General features: G+C 36.4%; 1 protein-coding gene across 3 annotated transcripts; it reads right to left on the bottom strand.

The window, feature by feature from the left end:
- Positions 1-1,702: 1,702 nt before the first annotated feature.
- Positions 1,703-24,712, bottom strand: scml2 (Scm polycomb group protein like 2). Of its 3 annotated transcripts, none has more exons than XM_056248723.1 (15): positions 24,622-24,712; positions 20,725-20,823; positions 20,516-20,587; positions 20,336-20,406; positions 19,389-19,623; positions 18,674-18,762; positions 18,212-18,455; positions 10,018-10,316; positions 7,869-7,980; positions 7,431-7,634; positions 6,284-6,460; positions 5,328-5,453; positions 3,743-3,985; positions 1,956-2,119; positions 1,703-1,851 (listed from the first exon to the last, which is right to left on the bottom strand). In XM_056248723.1, the coding sequence occupies exons 2-15, from the start codon at positions 20,744-20,746 to the stop codon at positions 1,729-1,731; spliced, it is 2,181 nt and encodes a 726-aa protein (XP_056104698.1). In that variant the 5' UTR covers positions 20,747-20,823; positions 24,622-24,712; the 3' UTR covers positions 1,703-1,728. The 3 variants fall into 3 exon arrangements, with proteins under 3 accessions (XP_056104698.1, XP_056104700.1, XP_056104699.1); XM_056248725.1 differs by having other exon boundaries at positions 3,752-3,985; XM_056248724.1 differs by having other exon boundaries at positions 20,725-20,815; positions 24,622-24,699.
- Positions 24,713-26,259: the final 1,547 nt, after the last annotated feature.

Genomic DNA, 26,259 nt, shown 5'->3' with positions numbered 1-26,259 from the left:
TAAACAGAAATGCATGCATCTTGCAGAAGAACAATGTAGCCGGAGCTACTTCTCTCTGTTTATGTCTATGACGAGTCACGCAGGTATTGGGCTACTCCGCAGGGGTACGACCTGAACCAGTCTAAAATAGTCCCAATATAAACACTTATTATAGGTGTTCCGTAGTGATTCAGGATAAAACAAAAACACGGTTTAGAAAAAGGATTCATGATGTACTCGCTCATTATATAATTTTTTGTACATTGAGCAAATAAAAAAAAAAGTTACAGACTGCAGCTTTAAATAAAGCATAACATATTTGATGCGCAAATGCCTTTCCACTGAAAATACGGTGCAAATGACAACTTTATAAATGCAATTATTTATTCAAATGGTAGAAAAGTGTTCAAATAAGTAAATACAAAATATTTCAACCTGAGTATAAGAGCAAAGTAAATACAGTGTATCTAAAAGGAGCTAAAAATGTATGTATATAATATCAAAACAAAAAGGCTCCATCCCCCAAAGTCACAAAATCCATTATATAAACAGACACAATGTGCTCAAAAGCAACAGTTTCTACCTATTAAATAATAATAAAGAAATGCACTAAATTATAGAATACTGAACTAAATACACATTTGTATGATGTACACAAAAACAGAACCACATACGTTTCTGGAATTGCTGCATGCTCCTTACATCATTCTCATTCTCCATGCAGATAAACCTCTAAATTTCAGGACCATGTGACATTATGTCCACCTTCATGGGTGTCACCTGAAGTGCTGATGTGGACATTAATATTGTCAGTTTTTAAAGAGAGGGGGAAAAAACATCATGACAACAAAATATGAATAAATGAAAATGTATTGTACAAGTGTCCTGAGTAATTAATTGTCTTGAGTTAAAGAGCAATAGAAGACATCTTCAGTAACAGTTAGAACTAAAAGTTTGTGCTTTAAAAATTGGTGCCTTTTTATAGACTATAGCAAAACCATTTTTGGTTTATATCACTTAAAAAATAATTTTTATTTTTTTTCTGTTACTTTATGAAACCGTAGTACATTTTGAAATATATTTCTATGTGTAATCCAATTCCAATGTCAAAGAAAAAACAAAGAATGAAAATATGTCCAATTAAATAAACACTACGCCAAATAGTGAACAATGAAATTTGATTCACCGGCACCAAAACCCTTCATATTCAATGCCCAAAGCATAAAGTCAAATACATCTTCAACAGACGTAAACCGAGTAAAAAATAGTGGAAAGTGAACATTTGTATGTGCGTGTGGACAGTAACGGACACGACACATGAACACAGTGAAATCCTTTGGGATTCAGCTTTCTCCACCATTGTCTGCAAACGCAGAGCATCATATCACTGAGGTACTGAGATCTACAGCTGCAGTTCTACACTGAATTTGTTTCTAGTTGAGAGCCATTGTGAACATCCTTGGTTGCACACCAAGTTAGGCAGTTTTGAAAAGTCAATCTGGTGGTTCATTTTTGCCACAAAAAAAAGGAAATATTTGGCAGGTCAGTTTTTTTCCCCCAATGTTTAAACCAGTGGGAATGAGTACAGGTGAAGTAGGTCAGCATGGACCTTTGACCATCCATGTCACGGGTAATAAATATCCATGAATCTTGACTGAAGTCTCTGGTGTCAACTGAATTGAGTGGACCTGCGTTTTCCTCCGTTGCCCTCTAGTGGATCCTCTGTTTTTGCTCGGAAGGTTCCAGCCACTATTTCACCAGTTTGAGTCTCTCAATGTGATGGCAAAGTTTGAGAGCAGGACCCAGTTTCAACCCCATGTACTTCATGATCATGTCACTCCGTAAAAGCATCAAGGCCTTGCCATCAATCTCCTGTGGAAAACAAACGAGCCATTATAACATCTATAAAACATAAACCTTTTTAACTTGAAAGAAGTACAAAACATATGAAAGTCAGCAAGAAAATCATATCTTACATGTTTCCTGAAGAGCTCTGCATGTGGGCCCAGCGCCTGTGGATCGGCGTCGCGCACAAATTGCATCACTTCCTCTATACTCCATGATGACGGACACTTATTGGACGTTCTGGAGGAATCCTTCTCCGCTGCTTGATGATCAGGACCAGTGGTTGAGCTAGCAGCTAGCAAATAAATAGAATATATAATAAATATGGTAACTGCAAAAAGGTCTTTACTTGCACATATGGATTTGTTTGGATGATAAAATAATCACCACTAGGGGCGCCAAAACAAATACACATGACAAAATGGGTAACGCTTTATAATCCGGGTACATGAATAATCATGTGTTAATATCTGAATTAATACTTCAACATGAACTAATGAGGTTTATAACAAAACTGCATAATGTTATATTATGACAATATTATTCACATATAGAAGAAACAATAAGAATAGTATGATAGCTTCAAATATAGCCCACGACTAAAAAATATGTCATGCTAGAGGTATAAAAAATAAAAAATTGACCAACACCTATTTTTTTGGGAAACTGTACATTATGCTTTCCTGACTGGGAGTGCTGGTCTAGAATCAGTGCTTCCTTGACGGTCCTGCTCTCAGTCGCTTTAATATGGAAAATAAAACTGAACCCCAAACATCGCTCCTACTCTGAGATGCAATTTAAATAAATATGGCCCCCCGAGCCGCTAACAGGCTTTAATCCATATCAAAGCCTATTGTGCCATTTGACATTTGATTAGAGAAAATACATCTGGTCCTCACACAAGCACTCTGTGCGGAACTGATATGGGAGTTTATCCCACGATAGAAATAGATCCAAGTCTCCGAAGAGCAGCGGTGATCGCGTAAGCCAAGCTGCCAGTCTGAAAGCATTCTGAGGGAGTTGAACAATGAAACGGTTCTGCTTTTAGGGCTCAAACACAAGACTAATGCCAACAAGCACAGACACGAACAGCGCAAAACCCCTAAAGACTTTCAATCATTCAACTCAACTTTATCATTAATATATCATCAAAAACATGTAAGCTTATATACAGATCAGTAGTTTAAAGTTTCATGACATTTCTAACTGCATGAAATAATCGGTTAATCAAAATAAAAAAAAGTCAATTTTGATATGGTGACATTTATATGGAAAATTGCAGTTGTCATAAATGATTTATCTGTGCACATTTTTATCACTTTTTTAGTTCATGTGTATTTTTCAAAATAGCTTCCTCTCGCTCCTGCAAGACATCTCTTCTCTGATGATGCGTTTACTGGCATGAGGGCGGGACAAGCTGTCAATCACATGAGATTAACCATCCAATCAATTCCTGATGGGCAAAATCAAGTCCCGCTCTACATTTTCACTTGTTCAAGAAGTCATTGACTCATTTCACTCACATACAGGGAATGAAAGACTTCCGTTTCATGCCAACTTTAATATAATAAATTAAAGTTATTACAAAGTGTTACCTATAGATCTGAGTGCACTGGGTCTATTTAAAATAAATAAACAAGTCTTTAACAATTATCATTATTAATCATCAAAAAAACAATGCTTATATACAGATCAGTAGTTTCTGACATTAATAACTGTGCATAATGATCTGTTTAGAATTATCAAATTTGTTTCTTTTAATATTATGAAACAGTGAGTACAAAGTGTTACCTATAAATCTGAGTGCACTAGGGCTGTTTAAAATAAGTAAATAAGCCTGAACAAGTCTGGTCATTTACAAGCAATCTTACATGTTATTAATGGTGTGTGTGAAGGTGTTTAAACAAAGCGTTCTTACATAGCCTACCTTCCACTCGTCTGTGTGTGCGTGCGGGCCCCAGCTCCGAGGGGTTGGAGGAGAGTCTGCGGAGGGGTGGGGGGTGAGAGGGGTAGTGCGGGCTGCTTCCGGCCGGGGGGTGATACTCAGACGGGCTGCGTAGGGCAGGGGGCCGGGGGGCCACAGAATTGGAGGCCGAGTCCATTGACTCTTCTGAGAACTGCTGGTCTGTAGTGGCACCATTTTCAGCATGGGCAATGGTTTCTGTCACAAAGAAGAGTGAAAAGTTTTCATTAATACCCAAGGTTATTATTTGGTAATATATGGTTTGAAATAATACACTACCGTTCAAAAGTTTGGGGTCATTAATGTAACGACTTTTATGCCCACTATAGCTGCATTTATTTGATCAAACAGAGTTTAAATATTGTTAGCAAATACTTTCGGCATCATTACTCCAGTCTTCAGTGTCACACAATCCTTCAGAAATCATTCTAATATGATCATTTGGTGCTCAAGAAACATTTATTTTTCTGATCAAATATTGAAAACAGTCAGAACCCATAAAGCAATTTTTTCAGGATTCTTTGATTAATAGAAAGTTCAAAAGAACTGCATTTATTTGAATTAGAAACATGTTTTAATAATGTAAAAGGCTCAATTTAATGCATCCTTGCTAAATTAAATTATTAATATCTTTCCAAACAAAACAAAACAAAATCATACTGACCCAAAATACAAATACACATGGGTAGTTTGCTACAATGGTTTGAACAATGAATTTGTTTCTCATGATCTTTTACATAATTGAATGGATGAATATACCATTTAAAAAGCATCTCAGGATGTACTTGATAAAGCTGTGGCTACTTGTTTTCGTCACTACATAAATCCTATACTCACATTTCATAGTTTTTCTGACATTAAAATGTGAAAAGTAGTCATAATAAAAAAATGACTAGTTGTGTCACAATTACAAGGTTATAGAAGGTTTAACTTGCACGCTCGAGACTATAAGTCTACACACCTACAGTATTTAACTGACACAAACTCACCAAAATAAAAGTAGTGCAGGACTCCTGTGTTCTGCATGAATAGAAATCTGACGCAACAAGTAGCAACATGTCTCAGAGTTTATAATTGTCCTCTAACACACATGTGCGAACACTACTAGCAATTTTGGAAAAAATTAACTGTACCTTCAATTTGTGGCAATGAGCTTTATCTACGAGACATTTAATGAGAGCAGAACACACAACACCCACGTCTGGCAAATTATAAATCACCCACAGCAGTAAAAATAACCCAAACTGGCAGGTTATTCTCACCCTAATGAAAATCAGACACTTAATTAGTTACAATGTAGACGATTTAATTAGGAGTCTGTCTGCATTATTAATTGTTTTATTTTGTGCGGTTCATAAGAAAATGAACAGAGGCGTTTAGCTCCACCTAAAGAAAACCCCGTCCTCCATTCACTTTAAGTTCGACCAATCAGAACTGGGCAGGACCTGCTGCAGCTAGTGTGGCATAAACACTCAAACGGTATCATTCACTCACAGACACGAACAAGCAAAAACACTCGGAAAAGCTGAACGGATCGTACCGTCTGAGGGCAGAGCTTCTGTTCTCTGTAGTTTCGGTGACAGGGCAGCGGTGTAGGCAGCTGAATCTCGGTTGAAACGTCTGGTACCTCGCGCTACGGACAAAGCTTCTGATGTCTCCTCTTTCACTGCAACAGAGGGAAAGTGCAAATATAGATCACTTCTGGAAGTCCACAGGATTAAAAAAAAAATCACAAGCTAGATTTAGTCAAATAAATACATTAAAAAAAGCCCCTATTATGTTTTTTTTTTTTAATATTATCTTTCATGCAGTGTGTAATATAGATATTTGTGAGTGTACAAGGTCTCCAAAGTTTCAAAGATCAAAGTGCACAGAAAATAAAGTTGTCTCCTAAAAGAAAGAACCGATTCTGAAATGAATTTGCATAATGCCAGCCTATGGTCTTCATTGGCTGCCCACGAACAACGTCTACATTGACCCGCCCTGAGGCCTCAGAGTTTGGTTCGTGGTGTCGAGACGTTGAGAAGACACTGCTTTCTATGCCGCTAATACATTTTGCATGCACTTCCAAAGGATGAGGACTCGCTCTGGAATTGATACGGCAAAACCAATGCCACTGTTACAAATTCAAATATGGTAATGGGCGTTTGGTTTTTGACACATGCTGTAAGCGGTAGACCAATCACAACAGACTGGGCCATTTGACCAATCAGAGCAGAGGAAGCTCTCGGAAAGAAGGGGTTTTTAGAGAGACTGAATCCTTGATCGAAACCGTTTCATACACTGTGAGAAAAGAGGTGATGCTGCAATGTATATTATGAAAAAATAAAGTGTTTTTTGACATTGAATGCATGTAAACCTATTGTAGGAGTCCTCCAAAACAAAATTAGGAATGTTTAAAATAGCATAATAGGGGCACTAAGTTTTTCATTTAAAATAATTGTAATTAAATTTCTGCATCGTTTTAGTTCAGTTAACAATAACACGCACACATACCTGATTTGCTCCTTTCATACGGTGTGTGTGTGTTAGTGGTTAGTGGACTGAATGGCTGGCTGCTGAACAGGTTATCACACTGCAGATGGTGACACAGAGTTTCCAGAAAGCGCAGAACGAACGAAGCACTGGAGGCAGTGGGGAGCTTGACGTAGTGGATTCCTCCTTCAGAGCGAACTGAATGAAAGTAGATATGGTGCAAAATTTAAAAACACTGTATAACTCTTAAACATGTCACACAGAATGCATGTAGAATTTAGTATGCTTCTCATGAATACATCACTTATGCTATAAAAAAAAAAATCTAGTCCCAACCCTCCAAATGCTGTTTGTGTGTGTGTGTGTGTGTGGGGGGGGGGGGGTCTGGCTAAATGGGTGCCGATTAAGGGGCCATGGCATCGCAGCAGATGGCTCTACAGCCCTAGCGTGGGCCCCACCCCCTGCACACACACACACACACACACACACACACACAAAAATATAGACACACATACACACTTCCCCTGGGGACAGCCCAATCAAATGATCCAAACCAGGTTACACTCAGATGTCATCCCTTATTACTCGCAGTCTGATGACATCAGTTGTGCACACACACACACTTCTTTTTAAACAGACACACACCCTTCTCTTTTCAGGTCAATCACACACCCATGCTTTTACATTTTACTATTTATTGTAAAGCACACACATGTTGACAGTCTTAAAGCAACACTCAACTATACGAATTCAAACAGAGCTTAAGTCTTACATCAATATGCCATTCAGCTCTCAAAACACATTTGATTGCAGATGGCTCTTCCAGTTGGGGAACTTTTGACTCCCTCAGGTTAAAAAATTAACTTAGAACTACGTTTCATCTTTTTTAAAACATGCATCATGTCATGGCCACGTCAATTTGTAAATTTACTGTAATGTAAATTTATATATAAATGGTAAATTTGACCTTTTATTACTATATTAGTAAAAATGTAATTAACAAGACAATAAAGTTAAGCTATTATAACACATTCTTAAATACTAGTATGATTTCTAAAGCATTTAAAAAAAAAAAAAGCATTTTTCTTGCTGGCAGCCAAGTTCCCCATATCAAAGAATCCCCCTTCAAACGCAGATCACACAAACTCTAAAGCAGATCCAAACTAACCTCTGATGATTTCCCCGCCATCAGACTGAGACTGCAGGAAGCCGAACAGAGCTTTGGGCTGAAATGCACAATCCACGCAGGCTTGGACCGAGTGCTGGAGAACCGTGTTCACGGGGCCCGGCCCGAAATGATCGGGTAGCTGCAACAACAGCTTCCGGTCCAGGTGCGGCCCCGAATCTCCGTGTTTATTCACGTACACACAAACTAGAAGAGGTGAGAGTGGATGGTCAGGTGAAGCGAACAACACAAAGCAAAAGCATCAAAGTATTGAGGAGTGCATGGTAGAAAATTAAGATGCACTTAAGATGTTACTTCAACCTGTTTTAGTTGAAGAAAATATTGTTTTAGTTTTGTAAATAAATTCATACATGACCACAACTTGGATTTGCTTTTAGAGTACATTTTACTATATTGAAATGCAGTAAGATAAAAGCTTACCTGTGGACAAGACTCCTGAGTCTCTTGTTGTCTGTAGACTAGACAGTCTCCCATCTGATACTGAGGAAGACAACGTGGGGCTTGAAAGTGAATGAGGAACCTTTGGTTTCCTCTGTAAAGGTGGAAGACAAAGAGCGAGAGATTAAAAAACAACCAATACACCTTTACAAAACAACCCCACTATCGTTTGCCCACCTTCTAAATCTCAAAACAATGGCAGAAGGCTACAAAAGCCTTATCATGATTGTGAATCCAGCATGTTTAATGTACCGTTCATGGGGAAGGATTACAGAAGAAGTGTTTAATTTAGATAATCGCTCATGACATAATTTTTTTATTTTTTCCCCTTCATTTAATACCATTAAAATCCCTTTGTGTTGGCTACCAATAACATCAGATTCAATCAAAATATCTCATTTTGTGTTCCTCAGAAGAAAAAAAGTTTACCATTATTTTAATATTATTTATATATTATAGCATTTTTTTATATTTTAAATTAGCTTTTACTTTTATATTTTCAGTTTTCATTGTTATGTGCTTCTTTTTTAAAATATTTAAAAAAAAAATTATTTACCTTTAATTTCAGTTTTAGTTTCGGTAAGTTTTGTACTAAAACATTTTTTTCACTTGGTTCCATTAAAGTTTTTAATCATCTAGTATTTATATTGTATTTTATTTCAGCATTATCCAAATTAACAAACGATTATATATATATATATATATATATATATATTATATATATATATATATATATATATATATATAAATTAACAACACTTATTAATGACAATTTTCATGTCTGGGTGGCAGTGTTGTAGTCGAGTCACCAACTGTCGAGTCCGAGTCGAGTCTCGAGTCCCAGTGTTCGAGTCCAAGTCCGAGTCACCAAAGAAGAGTCCGAGTCGAGTCCGAGTCGAGTCACCATTACCTGAGTTCAAGTCCGATTCGAGTCTCGAGTCCCGTGTTCGAGTCCGAGTCGAAATTATATACACTTAAGCCAAATCAAGCAACATTTTTCAGGCACTCTTTCTTGCAGCTAGAAATGTGTATGATATCACTAGAATTGCCTTTGACCTTAGTTCAAATCATTGTCAACTAGCTGTGGCACGATTATTTATTTAATTGTTTAAATACATTTTTGGATGATCAGTCAACTGGAATGGATAAAGAAAACAAAAAAGAAAGCCTAATTGGACAGAGGAGGAGAAATGCATTCTTCTTGACGAATATGGTAAAAGAAAAACATTTTAAAATTTTGAAAAGTAAACTAAATCCCAATGTAACTGTGGCAAAAAAAAACAGAAAATGCAGTGCTATAAGCAGTTGTAACTCCGCAGGAAAAGAGTGGTTGCGATGTGTGACATAGTCAAGGTCGCCGTCTAGTTTGTTAGCTAAAATAAACATAAGTGTTGTGTTATTGTATGATAAGCGGAATTAAGCGCTGAGCGCGTCTGATTTTGGCTCAGCGCCATGCAGCCATAGCACGAAAGCACAGTTTAAATCTGGTACCTTTAAATGCCACGTCACTGTACATTCGCTCCTTAGTGGTCAGGCCAGCTGCTGCAAAGCGTGCCAAAATCGAAATTGCTGATTAGATGTAGAGGAACTTATCTAGTGTTAAATGAGTGTTACGTTAACTCTCTCACGAGAATGCGGCGTAAAGTGAGTGACGTCAGTGAGTGTGTTGTCAAGCAAGGAGAGCGAGCGGTAGCAGTGTCTGTGAGGGAAAAAATAGATCACGGCCGGTCTTGGACCCCGAAACAGGAAAAGTGTAACATCTTATATCAATTTTTTATAACCTATTTAGTCAGAAACAATGTCATTCATTTGATGAATGCTCAAGTCCGATTTTATATATTCTCGAGTCCGAGTCCAAGTATAGTCATCAGTCCGCGAGTCCGAGTCGAGTCACGAGTCCAGAGAATGGAGTCTCGAGTCGGACTCGAGTCCAGAGAATAAGGACTCGAGTCGGACTCGAGTCCGAGTCCAGGACTCGAGTCCGAGTGAGTCCGAGTCCAGGACTCGAGTACTCCATCACTGCTGGGTGGACAATCCCTTTAAACATTTAACTGTAAATATCATCTAAATAAATATTCAATCCCCAGTTAAACATTAACTGACCCATCCGACTACAAAAAAGCAGTTGTACCTTGCTGCCGGGTTTGGGTCCCCTCTTCTTATATGGTTTGGGTGTGAGCTGTGAGCTCATGGGACTCTTGGCTGTATTGGACTGTGTTTGGCCGTTCAGTGACGTGGCGGCTGCGGCTGCGGCAGCCTCGGCGGCTTCTTTCAGCATTGCGATGGTCTGGCTCTTGGGTCTCCTCCCTCGTACCCCCTTGCGCACTGGCAGAGGGGGCAGAGGGTGCGGCAGGCGGTACGGGGACTGCATTGGGCGCCAAGAATGACTGGACTGGCCCAATGCTGGAATAGGAGTCTTCGGGAGATTGACTAAAGGTGGGAAAAAAAATAACAAAATGAAAGGTTATAATACTGTACAATTTAAAAAATGTTCAAATCAAATATTATGCTAATTAAAAATATGAATCTAATTGTACCTTAACTGTTTTTAAAAAAACTATTAATTTGATGATTACATTCCATGGTATTACAGCATTTTTGGGGCATTATAAAAAAAATCCATGAAAGTGCTTTTTTTTTGTATAATGTAAAATACTATGCATCATATTATGGTCATCATACTGTACTATGGTTTATATTAAAGTAATACAATACCATCACTGTACCATAGACCCACCATAGTACGCTTTTGTAAGAGAAAGCATTTTTAACATGGTTATGGTTTCATCCTACTAAATTCATCACACGCATCATGGTTACTACAATATAGTAGAACTAGAACCCACAAGATGACTATAATAAACCAATGTTTTACATTAGTGCATTGAACCCTATTGCCACATGTGCAGTATCCGCAAGTTAAATGAGATGATTTATACTGACATTTAACATGAAATGATTAGCTATTACTGCAATAATTTCACCCATCTATGTCTCACAAAGAATCATCTCATGCATTGGCTATACCAATATGCAATGAATACATAAATAAGACCCGCCCAACACAAACAATAAATAGTTAAATAAAAAATAAAAGCAAAGCAAACTTTTGCAGTTTGAATGAGGCAAGCAACAAACTTTGATCTTTTCCTTTTGAATTTGACCGCTTCTTCGTACTGCTGAAATCTCTTCCTCAGAGGCCATTTTGCATATTAGAAGCATCACATTACAGCCCTGAAAGTGGCCGTTTAAATACGGGGAGCACAAAAATTTAGTTGTCTAGAGATCCTCTTTAGACGGAGTGAGGAGAGACAGTTTCAGCTGGCCATTGTGCCCCACAGGAGGCATGTGCTTTTCAGCACCCTTTTGTTTTGTGGGCCTCCCCCCACTTGCTTTCTGGTCAAAGGCCTCTTTTCTGTGGCCAACAGGTAATCCTCATTATAGGGAGAAAGAATAACCCCCTTCTCCACCTGGATGAGTGCGTTATCGGTTATCACGTTGTGGGACAAGATGTGACGAGTATGTAAGGGCTATGGAAGGAGTTCACAGCTAGAACTGAACTGCATCTTTGCATTTTATTTCAAGTCAATTTTATCTTGCATAGAGCAACAAACAATTCTATGAATATTTCTGAGCAGGCAAGTTAATGTATTATTCATTTTGTTGCTGGTTCAAAACGCAGTGCCTACTTTATAGTCTCATTTAAAAGAGAACCTTTTCGTTTGAAGCACCCTACTAAATCATCCTTAAAAATATTTGTTTTTTTAAGTGTTAAAAAAGGCATCTATAATGCACTAAACAAAGACAAAATAATAATAAAAAATCTGTTCTTAAAAAAACAATGTGATTTGCCAAGCAGATGTACGAAATGACACCACAAAAACAAAAAAGACAATAGACAGAGCTCTGAGTTATGTTCATTTTAAATTCATCAAATGCATCCATGCGAGTTTGCTAATAAAAGATTTACTTGCCTTGTTGCAAACCAAATAACATTAATGTCTGCAAATTCTTTTCAGTCTCCTCAAAAACCCACAATGAATATCTGCAGTTCATTAATCAAAGAAGGTGTAAAATAGCACAAGTCGACGCTATTGAAGTGCCAAACAACATCGGAGTGAAATCCCCCAACTCACACACACCTCCTTTAGACCAATGCCACCAAATCCCCCTATTATAGCTTCTGTATGGGCCATCTCTAAGATCAGATAAACTTCTCCTATTACATGGCGGCTGACGGGCGGTCAGCAGAAGCCGGCTTTGCTAAGTACATCTGGGAGCTTTCACAGAGTCCTACGTGCAGCTGCTCTCCTGGGCCTCGAGAGGGAAACCAAGCCGGAGCCATGCAGACGTTTAATGAGGAGACGAGAGAACGCGTGCGAGGAATGGACAAGTGTTTTCTTTCATTCGAAGGTCGGAAAGTGTGCGATTCTCATTCAAATATCCTATGAATATAAGTAGGCACGTGAGGAATCAAGCTTATTAAGCGCACATATGCACAATGGGCATGCAAAATGGGCATGCTGATCACAAAAATGACCTCTCTATGGTCTGCTGCACCGTGACCCAGTGACCTCCGAGTTGACTCCCAGTGCACAGACGCACACACCCTTCTGGGCGTCTGGTCACAGGAGAGGTTGTGACTGACTGATGTGGAACAAAGGTGTCCGGGGCAAAACCAGTGTAATTACTCCATCTCTTCCACAATATTTACATTTCGCCCCACACCAGACCCGAACGCCCGGGCAATCTGTCTACGGTTGACGGCGGCTTCAGCTCAGCGGGAACTAGAACCACATGTTGTGGGGGAGTAACGGCGAAAAAGAGTGAGTGTGTGTGTCTGTGTGAATGGTAAAAGGGGATATAGGGTTCCCTGAGCCCCAGGCAATTTAATGAAACAATGCAATCTGTTAAAGAGCTGAAGTCAAAACAGCTACCGCATTTCAACAAAAGCTTGAAAATATTTGTGCAGCTTCTGTACAAAAAAACAAAAACAAAAATCATCTGAGCTTTTCCTTTGTAATTCTACTAGTCCTTTCAAGTCAGCAGGATTTTTTTTCCATTCTGCTGGAAGTTATACTGTAGCTTATTGGTTACTGAATGAATCTACCTGATGCATGTCTATTATCTTGCTAAAACAAACAAAAGTAAATTCAGCATAGCACAAAACAGAAATCGACAGAAACAGTTTAGTAAAACTATCAATGGATCACCTTATGATTGACAAACCCAGTTTAACCCAGTGGGTTTAAGGACTCTTTTTGTGGCAAGCCATTTTATCATTAACTTATCCATTTTATGTTAGTAGTAGCCTACTTTATATTACTAGTAAGTAGTCCAAGAGTGATAGTACTTAATTCAACAGTGATACGCATCTATTCAACTGGTCACTAATAATTATTTACTGCATGCTGATACTTATTCCCTTGCTGGTATATTGACAACTAACTATTTATTCGTTTCAACAATTCCATAGTGATCCGAGGTTCAGATAATAACTATTTATTTCAGACTAGCAGGTATTTCAATTGTTGCTGGTATCTATTAAGTAAGATTTTCATGAACCATGTAGTAGCCATTCTGACTAGTCACCGCATAGTTACTGCAAAAAATGCAAGTTGCAAGTAGTGCATACTAGCATTCAAAGAATAAATATTAATGACTAATTAAATACTAATTACTACAGGAATAAGTACCTAGTGAATTTGAAAAATACACTAGTCACTATTGCATTACTTGTAAAATATAAATACTAGTAAAATAAAGATAGATTATGGTTGGTTTAACGAAATAAATATGAAAACGGCTTACCATAGTTCTTTAGCTCAATGAATGCTTTTCCACAAATAGAGAAATAAAAGTGCAGTGTTAGTCCACTACAGGAGGACGAGACTAACTGGACGCAACAGGAAAGAAACCGTTGCAAAAACACACTCGAATTAAACTCGTGTGACCTAAATGCACAAGCCACTAAAACAAAGCAACAGACATCAGAGACAAAAGCCTCGGAATACACCAGAGGAACTCACCAAAACGCCAACTTTCAACTATATCCGCGTTCTGCGCCAACGAATCCGGTGTAAATCTTTCCCTTGGTTGAGAATGCCTGGTTTTAAAGCAATATAACAACCGGAGCTCGCGCTCACTTTTGCACCCGGTTTGAACAGAAGCGGCAGAAGCGCATGACAAAGCCCGTGCCGGTGGAGCCCTGATCGGGCAATATCTGATTAATATGGAGGCGGGGACGAGGAGTGGAGGAGGAGGAGGAGGAGAAGAAGGAGGAGTGGAGGAGGAGGGGGGCGGGGTATTCATGTTATCAGCCAGTGTTGACAGTCCTCGAATGGGCGCCAAATTACATTATTATTAAAATACAATAAAACATTTAATTAAAGAAGAGCTCATTTGTATTTTATTAAATACAAAATATCATTAAATATCAATATCATTTATTTTAAGATTAAGATTTAGTCTACATTTTGATGTAACATTCATAAATAATAATTACTTTTATTATCATCATTATTATTATTCAAAATTAGATTAAAGAGTTAATCTACATGTTGATTTAACATTTATAAAAATGTATTTTTTAATAATTATTATTATTATTATTTTAAAGTAATTATTTGTAAATGTTACATCAAAATGTAAACAATGTTAGAACTAAATATTAATAATAATAATTTATTTTATTATTATTAGTAGTAGTATTTTTCTTTAAGATTTAGAAGTTTTAGACTATAAATAATACATAATTATTATAAATAATTATTACTTTTATTATTATTATTACTTCTACTACTAATAATAATAATAATAATGATGATGATGATTTATAAAAACATTGCACATCACTGTCTAGTTTTTCAAAATGTTATTTATATAAATCTGGCACAAGGTTGTTGTTAACTCTGACAAACTATCACATTTACATTCAACTTCCCATACTAATCAGTCTCCTGCCATTTCAAAGGCCTCCTCCCAGGCTTTTAGGGCTGAAGGGGGTAACGGGTTAATGAAGATCAGATTCAGAGCGCCCAGTTTGAAGCACACGGGTCCAGAGAGACATGAATGATGCTCCTGCTGGAAGTATGTATGTGCTTTCTTACACGCCCGGCGGGTATAGTCTACTCACACCTCAATCTGGGACCAGTCGTAATCCCAAACACCATTCAGAAGGATTATTAGATTATTACAAATACACAAACAGGCCTATAGAGCCAAATTGGATTTGTCTGCTTTGTCTCACACATTTATTTTAAATGCATTAAGCTACACGAGATGTGTGAAAGCACTAACACTTATTAAAAAAATCCTGCCCTATATGGTTCTCACTTTAGGTGTGAGAACAGGAGCAACGGTGAATACATACTAATAAACACCTCTAAAAATAACTTAAAATGAGCCATGAAGAAGATCATTTAGGCAAAGCGTGCCATCTAATCATAATGGGTTATTGTTTAAGGCTCTGAAAAAAAGCATTTTATTATTATTAAAAAAAGCAGTCAAATATTTCCTAATTCATTACAAAGGAAACAATATAGTTAAAATCATAAAATGCCATTAAAAAAATTATTCTGCACATTAGTAGGCAGGCTGATTGTTTTTTAAATGAATAATTCAAGTCAAAGAAATTCGAAAAACACCAAACTCAGTAGGGAAGGTTTTTTTTTTAAAAATCAATATTGTATCAAATTCTCATCTGAGATGGGAAAAGGATAAGATGTGACAGACCATTTTTCTTTCATTTTCTCTTAAACAGTGTTATAAATGCTTTCATGTGGCATAGCCAGAGGCTGTATCTTCGAGCTCTTTCGTAATAGTACATCAAAAACATAAATTGAACTGATGATCTTTATCAAAACAAACTCTCAGAAGACGTTTTCTAACACAAACCAGCACACTCCAGATATTCAAACATCTTGTCAGATTACAGGAAAACTGAGAACACTTTTCTTTTTAGGAGTAATTAAGTTGAAAATGTTTGAATTTAAAAAAAGTAAATGCTTCATTTATTTGTAACTGACTCCAAAAGATCTGAACCAAAAGCTAAACCTTTGTCTTGTGTCCAAAGCTTGCCTTTCCATTGTACTAAGCACTTATTACTGTTGTTCTTTGCTACATTATTAATATATGCGAATCTGCGCACACACAATGTGCTCTGCGCCCCGAGGTAAACCCAGCAAGAAAAACTAGAAATACACAAAAAAATAAGCCATCCTTCAAACATCAACAGACACGTGTGTTTTTTTCAGTGCTCATTAAAAGGTGGTATTCACTAATGATCAGTTAGAACTACTATGCAAGGCAAATGAAGACAAATCACACACAAAGGAAAACTCGCAGTTCATGCTTTCATTCCTCCATTCAAAGCTCACGAAAATATCATCAGAATTTATTTGAACCATTTGCTTTTTCATATTTATATGTAAAATGAGCCTATGGTCTTACCAAATTTAGCGCTCATAATTACCATTAAAACCACTCATAAAACCACATAATTGAATCATATATGGCTGTTCTTTGTATCCCTCCAAAAGAACATGAAACCCTAAAACCTGCACTTGTAAAATTCAGTTCAGAATTTTCTGCCGGTGTCAAAGAGGAGCAATTTGAAAGCAGGAGTCTTTTGTTGAATAAAGCTTATAACTCTTCAAACTATAAAGTACTGCTGAGTCATGGATTGATCCAAGCATTTTCAGTAAAACTTGGACAGTGAATTGTAATCCGTCTGTCAATAATATACAACAATTCCTGGTTGTGAGAAAATTCTAACTATTGAGTCTCAAAGACAAAAGCACTTATTTATTTCAACCAGTATTTTAATGGAGAAATATTCTAAAATCCCTTTTTTTTTTAACAATCCAATAAATATTATAATCCAATATCAAACTCCATGTATTTTCCAAAATCACTGGCAATCTCACATAATTTCTCAATTCAGTGCATCAGGGCGTATGTGAAACAATAGCTTTTGTACAAGAACGGGGAAAAAAGGACCACAGATTCTCAATTTCTCCAGAATTGTCCAGCTCTACTTCATACTTCAAAAACCTCGTGTCTGACTGGGATAAATGGGAAACTTCTCCCAACACCCAATATCCTTTCAGTCTGGTCGTGTCCGCTCTGGTTAAAGCAGGAAGAGAGCAGTAAACATGCCTCGAAAGTATTCAGAGGAGGAAGAACTGATAGACACGTAACTACCACCATCCATCAAGAAGTCAATTTTCATTCACTTCACATCAATTATCCTGCCAGAGCCACACAAACTGCTTAAGCACGGGTTAAACATTTGAACAGCACCAACAGACAGTGATAAACCATCACATCCAGATTTACAACACACCAGGAAATGATATAGTCCACAAATAATCAGAAATAGTGTAGTCCAGCAAAGTGTGCATGTTAAGTAAAAGTTGCTGTCAAGAAGATTAAGGTTTCTGCATGTTGCTCACAATTTATATATATATGCATACATTTTATACAATACCTGTCAAAAAGTCTTTTATGCTCCTAAAGCCTGCATTTATTTGATCAAAAATACAGAAAAAAAAAACAGAAATACTGTGATTATTATTACAATTTAAAATAATGGTTGTCTATTTTAATAGACTTTAAAATATAATTTATTTCTGTGATGCAAAACTGAATTTTCAGCATCATTACTCCAGTCTTCGGTGTCACATGATCCTTCAGAAATCATTCTAATATGCTGATTTGATACTTTTCTTTTTTTTTGGAATCTGTGATACTTTTTCAGGATTCATTGATGAATAAAAAGTTAAAGTTTTTACTGAAAAAAAAAAACAATCGTTATAGTTATTGTTCTTAAAATTTATAAACTGTAGCCAAAAACCATAGCATAGGCTATCTCTTATGAATTCTGAGTTCTCATACATTTGACATCAATAATCTATTAAAATAATAGTAATAAATACTACTCCTCAGTCTTTTTTTAGTACGTATGAAATTGGTGGGGGGAAAAAGATTCCCACAAAAAACAAATTCTTATGATACAAAGAAATCTTTAAAAACAATTATTAACTCATCAAATTAAACAATTTCACCTTGTAAAACTTGTTTTCAAAATTCAAAATCATGTAGGCTATATAATAAACATTTAATCAACAAGAAACTGCAAAATTGTGCCAACTGGACCAGTCAAAAAGTCACCGTTCACTTGAACTTGAAAACACTAAATATTTGATAGAGAAATAAAGGTGGTTTCTCTAGTCTAGTCTCTTGATTGAGGCAATGACGTTTCTCTGTAAACACTGGAGAAAAAAACCCTGTAGTGACCCCTAGTGGTCAGAGACTGTACTCACAGCAGTTGCCAGGAGGTTGCAGACTGTGGTTGGTCAGTTGACACCAGCCCACGGGGAAGATGTCCCTGGAGTCATACAGGCACCAGTAATCGAACGCTCCTCTCCAGCCATCAAACATGATGAATATCTTGTCACCTCTCACCTCTCCGATGGTAGCGGGACAGATGAGGTAGGGATTTTTTCGGTCCACTGCCTCCAGTTTCTGACCAGGTTTGAAGTAGTTTTCAGTGGGTTTGGACGGCTCCTGAGGCATTCACAGGAAACACATCAACCATAAGCAAAATTTAATTTCAAAATACAGTACAATATAACAAAAGCAATGTTTATGCTAAGTTCTAAAAAGTTGAAAGATTTGTTACATTATTTATTCAAATTTGTGTTGTGGAACAAACACTTTCCGTTTCTTTCACAGCTTTATTCATAGGAAGCTTGTTAACATGGTTTGCAATTTGAAGCAATTACCTTTTTAAAGGCTGAGGCTGGAGCAATGTCTGCCCCACTTAATGTTTTTAATAGGAACATGGGCCATGAAGAGGCGTTCATTCTGAATCCTGAAGATGGGTACAAAAAAAGTTAAAAAGGAGTACATTGAAAGAAGAAAAAATGACTAGATTCTTATCAACACAGCACAATTTTGTTCTTAAACATGACATTATAACAATGCTATAACTTTCTTAATGACCATCATATGGGATGTTTGTTTTCCACAAAACACTTTAAATTAACAGCGGTAACACTTTAGTTGAGGGTCCAATTCTCACTATTAACTAGTTGCTTATTAGCATGCATATTACTAGGATATTGTTTCTTTATTAATACTTATAAAGCACATATTTATGACTTATTCTGTATGACCATATTCTACATCCCTTAATCCCTAAATTTAACAACCTTACTAACTATTAATAAGCAGTAATTAGGAGTTTATTGAGGCAAAAGTGGTAGTTAATAGTTAGATAATAGTGAGAATTGGACCCTAATCTAAAGTGTGATATTGGCAGAAATTTGATCTCAAAACCAACTTATTTAGACCTAAACTATATTTTGCTGAACCTTTACACTAATATTCTGAACACTAATATTTTAGTTTGTGTTTACATTGGAAAACAATGTTTGATTCTCCAGTGCATCTTATTTTCCTGTTTTATATCCCAAAATGCATCAGTGCAGAATTTACCCAGTGGTGGCTGCAACATGTCGCCACTCTTCTCGCATGTGCCGATAGGCTGAATGTCAGAGGAGTCAACCAATCGCCAGAAGTCATTGGTGTTGTCACTGCCATCCAGTCTGAGCCGCAGACGCACGCCCATTGACCCCATCACCGTGGCGATGCACACGGAGGTGGAATTCCTCGGGTCACAAGCCTCCACTTTACTTCCCACTTTAAAATCATTACTGGGAGGGATTCTGGACTGGAGAGAGAGAAAACATTACCATGAAATGTTAATGAAATACTGTGAATAATATATGAATAATGGCATATAGGGATCTGTTAGTGTCACATGATCCTTCAGAAATCATTCTAGTATGCTGATTTGGCGTTTTGGAGTGTGTGTGTGTGTGTGTGTGTGTATATATACATATATAGGGGTCAATCAGTGTCACATGATCCTTCAGAAATCATTCTAATATGCTGATTAAACATTTCTTATTACTATCAGTGGTAAAAACAGTTGTGCTTAATAGAAAGGTCTTTTTCCAATAAGCACTTTTTTTCTAAATGTTTTGTTACAGTCACTTTTAAATGATGTAATGCATCCTTGGTTAATAAAAGTAATGATTTCATTTTTTTTAAAAACTCTTACTGGCCCTAAACTTCTGAACGGTAGTGTAAAAATACAACTTACAAACTTTATTATTGATATGTACCATTAAAAACAACACATTTACTTCATTCTATTTTAATTCCACTTCTTTAAATTCAGATTCAATTCAAATTCTTCATTGGTGTCTCAAATGAAATTCAGAAATTGAATTGGAATTTAAAAGTTATGGAATTCATAAGTCTGGTATCAAGACTCATTAATCTTGTAAGGAGTTACATAATATCAAATATATCAGTTATAACAAATTAAGCAGCAACCATCCATGGATGACCCTTTATTTAATCATTGACAGACTTACTTGTCTGAAACAGCTGGGGGAAGCAGGACAGGCTGAAGTCTCTCTCAAGTACATTTCCCAGCTGAACGGCTCTGATGAATGAGCAGGGGAGAGAAATGTACATCAGGAAGTTTGAGATGAACTAAACAGTAGTACATGTTTTGTTTTTTTACATGTTAATAAAGAAAGAGAAGGCTCTACCCGTGAGCTTTTGTGAAGGGAGTGAATCCTCATTATTCCTCCCCGATTTCTCCTTATTACTGTATTTTTTGTCTGCAATTAAAAAGACATAGTCGGTCACAAAACTAGAGAATAATAACAAATAAGTTACTTCATTATGAAAAGGGACTAACAAAGAATGTTGACGGTTTAATTAAAATGTCAAGATGGGATAAAGTAGCAGTTTTGACCTTTGTGATGGGTTTTGCCCATGGTGTCCTGGAGAACCACATGAAGCGGACAGAAACTGGACAGATCCTAGATTTGGGATCTGAGAAAAATCTGAAAAACTGAAAGAAAGAAAGAAAGAAAGAAAGAAAGAAAGAAAGAAAGAAAGAAAGAAAGAAAGAAAGAAAGAAAGAAAGAAAGAAAGAAAGAAAGAAAGAAAGAAAGAAAGAAAGAAAGAAAGAAAGAATTTATTAAAGATTATTAATAGCAATACTGATCATACTGAAGGTCATTCCGTGTCAACTTAACCAATTTTTAATTTTGTTAATATTTTTTTCTGAAGAAAGACAAACATAAATAGTAAGGAAAGCCAAAATATGAAATGCCATGGATGAATATTTATTGAGTAATCCACTATTTTGATGAGTGGGGTCAAAACGACAATTTTCACCTAAAATTTAAAGCCAAATTACAAGGGGAAGAAAATGACTTGAACGATGGCAGCATCATTATTTAATTTTGGTAGGTCTATTATAAATTCTGTTCTTTCTTTCTTTCTTGTTCTTTTTTAATTACAATAAGTAATTTTCAACCATTGAAATAAGTTCAACAGTTCGTACATGGAGCCTCACTGGGATCCCCATATCTCTGGGAAGAAACCATATAGTAAAATCAGTCAGATTTTATTTTTGAGAAAGAAATTAATACTTTTATTATTATTACTTTTAGGATGCATTAAATTGATTTTAAAAAATACATGTAAGGACATTTAAAAAGATTATAATGATTTTAAATGATTGCTAAAAATATTTCTATTTCAAATAAATGCTGTTCTTTAAAACTTTCTACTCAAAGAATCCTGAAAAAAAGTATCAGTTTCCACAAAAATATTAAGCAAGACAACTGTTTTTAACATTGAGCAGCAAATCAGTATGAATTCTGCATTCTGAAGGATCGTGTGACAGTGGAGACTGGAGTAATGATGCTGAAAATTCAGCTTAGGAATTCACTGAAATAAATTACATTTTAAAATTATTTTCAATTGTAATAATTGCGAAATATTATGGTTTTATTGTATTTTGATCAAATAAATGCAGCACTGGTGAGCAAGACTTCTTGAAAAATCTCACCTTATATTCAAATCAGTTTTAGTGAGATCATGTTATCTGTAAATAATAGTCTTCTCTTTTATCAGCTGGTTCAGCTTTGGCCCAGAGTTCATGAACTCTTCACGGAAACCATATTACAGCATTACGGAAGACAGGGATTATACTTTATACTCCCTACTGGCATCTGAGTTCAATTTATTCCACTAACATTGTACTGTGCAAAAAAAAGAAAAGAAAAGATTATCACTAAATCACAAATACCTTTAGAGAATCAAAGCACTGGACTAAGAAAAGCTTTTCTTCTATTTGACATCATAATAAGTTACTGAGCTTCTGAGGGACCCAGCGCTCGCTGATCAAAGCCTCGGCTCTCTCAGCAAGTGATAAGTCACATCTCAGTTTGGGGGAAATTGGCTGCAGCTGACGTCCCGTGCAAACTGACAGTGAGATGAAGGACTTCCCTTTTATTCCAAGTGATTCGTAATGGGACATTCAACATAGCTATATAAATAAAAAAAAACAAATAAAGACTAAAAAAAAAAAAATCCATTTTAATCCCTTCAACAAACTATAAGAAATTGTTGCGCTCTAAATTGACAAAAATATATATTTTTTCTTCAGGTGCGTGGATCCAAAAAGATATGGAAAACGAGCAAGGTGCTGGCAGCACACTGGATTCAGTACAGACTACAGAAGTCTATTAAAAAACAAATGAACAGGAGCAAATGTTTCAGCACATTGCTCTCTTCAGTGCTCACTCTGCAACAAACAGTCACCCTTTTGTTGGTAAATTAGCAATTAGGGGTAACAAATCAATGGCATTTGCAAAATACTACCTTTTTTTTTTTTTGCAAAAGTGTAATGCTATTAACAAATAGAATACTACAGCCTTCAGTCTACTCTAATTTGTATAAACAATTAAGTGTTTTTAAGTTTCAGGTTGTCTTATATACACAAATATGAATTTAGAAGCACCAGGTGGTTATTAAGGTCCAACTAAACAGTGTTGGGTAAGTTACTCTAAAAAAGTAATCAATAACTAGCTACTAATTACATCTTCAACAGTGTAATTAGATACTTATTACTAGTACTTTCTAAATCCCATATCAACATGGACCAGTTGAACAGTAGAACAACATAGACATGAAACTGCTCTTTTAATTCTGTCAATTAAATAATGTAAATAATGTAAAATTGCATAAATTATTCTTGAACTGACCAAGTATTTACATTTTGATGTTAAATGCACTATTGTTTTCTATAGAATATTATATTGGTATTATTATATATATATATATATATATATATATATATATATATATATATATATATATATATTCCATATAGTATTATGCAACTCAGAAGTAACTGTAATTCAATTTCAGAAAAAAAATAAGAGTAATACGTTACTTTGCTTTTTCAAGGGGAAAGTAATTAAATTACAGTAATAATTTACTTAGTAATGCATGATTACACCCAACACTGCATTGGAATATTAAATCAGGAACTTTAAAATAAAATATAGAAATGTTATGTGGGCATATTGGAACTACAAGGTAAAGAGGCTTTTTTTTTTTAAGAGACATGCAATACAAACGTGTATTTCTGCCTTGTTTCTTACTTATCTTATCCTTTCTTATCCAAAGATTGAGCAAAAACCTCCAGATGATGCTGAAACCAAAAAGTCCCAAAGAGAATCCTGAAAACAAGTCTGACTTGTGGGGAAAGAAAGATACTATCCTTTAAAAGTCACGCCAATGTTTCTGAAACTACCAGCCACTTCTGTCTGGACAGCAGACAACCTCTCTCTCTCTCTCTCCCCCCTCTTCTTCTCCTCATTCTTCTGTCTTAAGCTGTGAATCCCATTCAGAGACTCGTCATAAAGATTCCAAACCGCCGTAAAAAGGTCAATAGCAGTGTACATTTGTGGGAGTCTGCAGCAGCACATGAAAAGGATTCCAACACCTCCCATTAACAGATGATGTCTACACGTTGTGGTCTCTCCCTCTCTCTCTCTCTCTCTCTCTCTCTCTCTCTGTCTTTTCAAGGCCTTTGCACCCCCCCCCCCCCCCCCCCCCCCCCCCCCCAATGACAGGAAGCCTTCTCTTTAGACATGGCTGCTTTAAAGCAAGGGGTCAATATGGATATTTTGATTTTACAGATGAGTGAGATTATGAAAATGTCAAGATTAATGTTTTTATGTATTAATTTTCATGTTGTTTTCTATTGTTTTCATGCCAGAATTCATTTCCAAGCACGACACACATATGAATGATGCATTGAAAATAACCTTTAATTGAATTAAATATTAGCATTAAGTGTGTTGAGAGAAAAAAAATCAGCATTTGTCAATTATTTTGATAACTTTTACTGAGACAAAATAACTGAGAAAAACCCTGAAACAATGAGTGTCACATAAACAGCGAATTGCCCTTCTGTCATGGGTGGAACAGATGCCAGTGTCATAAACATGCAGATTGGTAAATAATATTATTGTTAATGCTTTTTTAAAGCAAATGTATGCATGTAATACATAACACGTATACCTGGCGTACTTTTTGATGCAGTGTAAATAGCCTCAACACCAGTGTGCCAATTAGAGAGAGGCAGCGAGCTGTTTTAGGTCAGGGAATAAGAGACGCAAGAAAACACAGCGCGCGCGCACATAACATCATCCCATATGTAAACATGCATTCAGCTTCCGCATCAGTGACCATGAGATACTAAACAAACGAATAGATGCACAATACACTGCAGCACAATTAATTCAATATAATAGATATGAAAAATGTGCCACTGCTGTTCGCTCACCGTGTAAGGTCGGACAGTGCTGCTTTTCTGCTTTACTTTCCATTGGAACTAGGCCGCCATGTTTCGCGCATCCGCGCATGTCCAGCAGCATCTGAGCCTTGACATATATTTCAATGGAATATCGAAGAACTACAGATCATCTTGTATGGGTGAATCTGAATTTCAAACTCCCAATATTCCTTTCAAATCCACGTTTACACGCTGAATCCGGTTTGAACTAAATTCGACTGACATTCTAAAAATTGAATGAAATTTAAGTGGATATAGCCTATGTGTTATCTTGCTTACAGATTAATTATTAGTGAGTTGGGGGAAAACTATAGGCCTATATGAGGAATATCATAGTGTTTAATGTTCATTGTGGATACAAATAAACATAATTTAACTAAAAAAATCTAATTTATGAGGTAGTCTTCGATGTTAATTAAATGGGCATTCATTATCTGGTCTAATAAAACAGCAAAGGTGCATATTTTATCATCGCATATAATTATTCTTTTAAATAATTCAAATGATCTATAGCCTTTGTCTATAGCCTATATGTATGACTTTTAAAAAGTGTTACTCCTGTGTGAAATGGGGTCACATTAAATATGCTATAAGAGCATGACTGCTGTAGCCTAAATAACACTTTATTAAGAAAACAACTTTTTTTAATATTATTTGTAGGCTTTTGCATGTGATACTTTTCAGATGGTAAATTGGTAATAATCGCTAGATGGCACCATGCGCTTTTCCTGAAGAATCACTCCATGCAGTCAGCTCTCGAGTTTTCCCATATTACATTCTTCTTGCTCATTTTTGCTGGAAACCCCAGCATTTTTGCATGTGATGTTTATTAAGAGTGACATATTATGCCATTCTGCTATAATTCTCTGAATAATAATAATAATAAATAAATAAATAATGCATAAATAAATGTGTAGCTACAAAACTGACCAATCGTAATTTTACATATAATTACATAGATCAGAGATGGATGGATGGATGGATGGATGGATGGATGGATGGATGGATAGATAGATAGATAGATAGATAGATAGATAGATAGATAGATAGATAGATAGATAGATAGATAGATAGATAGATAGATAGATAGATAGATAGATAGATAGATAGATAGATAGATAGATAGATAGATAGATAGATAGATAGATAGATATTCGGCCAGGATCTATAGGCCTGTTCTTTTTCTTCTCAGCAGAATAAACAGCGTGAGCTGTCTGCTGAATTGATCTTTCAGCTCAGCCCACACACACACACACACGCACAGCCTCACCAAACGAGCACATCATTTTGGATGTAGCCTATGCATGTATGAAATGTAACACATCCGAGCAGGAATGCATTTTATCATTTCTCAACCAAACCCAGCCAAAGACGATCTTTCGCTTCTGGACCATTCTGAGCTTTCCTCCATTGTGATTGGCCACAGGGAGGTTCGGTTCGGACACTATTGGTGTGAGCAGTCCGCCACTCACTCGGATTGGTGCCGCTTCGCCTGATCGCCAATTTGTATACACCCTACTACAGCGAAGGCCTGGCTCATGAATATTAACTAGCCTACGTGACTCAAGTAGAGGTAACTGCAGGCTGGAGCAATGGGCGTGGCGAGAGGTAGGGGCGTGGCAAGAGGTA

Source organism: Rhinichthys klamathensis, unplaced genomic scaffold (assembly GCF_029890125.1).
Source record: "Rhinichthys klamathensis goyatoka isolate OS25496 unplaced genomic scaffold, OSU_Roscu_1.1 h1tg000056l_1, whole genome shotgun sequence".
In the NCBI taxonomy this organism is placed as follows: Eukaryota; Metazoa; Chordata; class Actinopteri; order Cypriniformes; family Leuciscidae; genus Rhinichthys; species Rhinichthys klamathensis.
Note: the sequence above shows the minus strand (reverse complement) of the source record. Positions and strands in the feature narration are given on the sequence as shown.

Coding starts and splice junctions, on each gene's coding strand:
- scml2 (XM_056248723.1), bottom strand. CDS start 20,746: ATGGGCAAAACCCATCACAAAG. Junction 20,588..20,724: donor GGGCAAAACCCATCACAAAG/GTCAAAACTGCT, acceptor TTTTAATTGCAG/ACAAAAAATACAGTAATAAG. Junction 7,981..10,017: donor GACCCAAACCCGGCAGCAAG/GTACAACTGCTT, acceptor CCACCTTTACAG/AGGAAACCAAAGGTTCCTCA.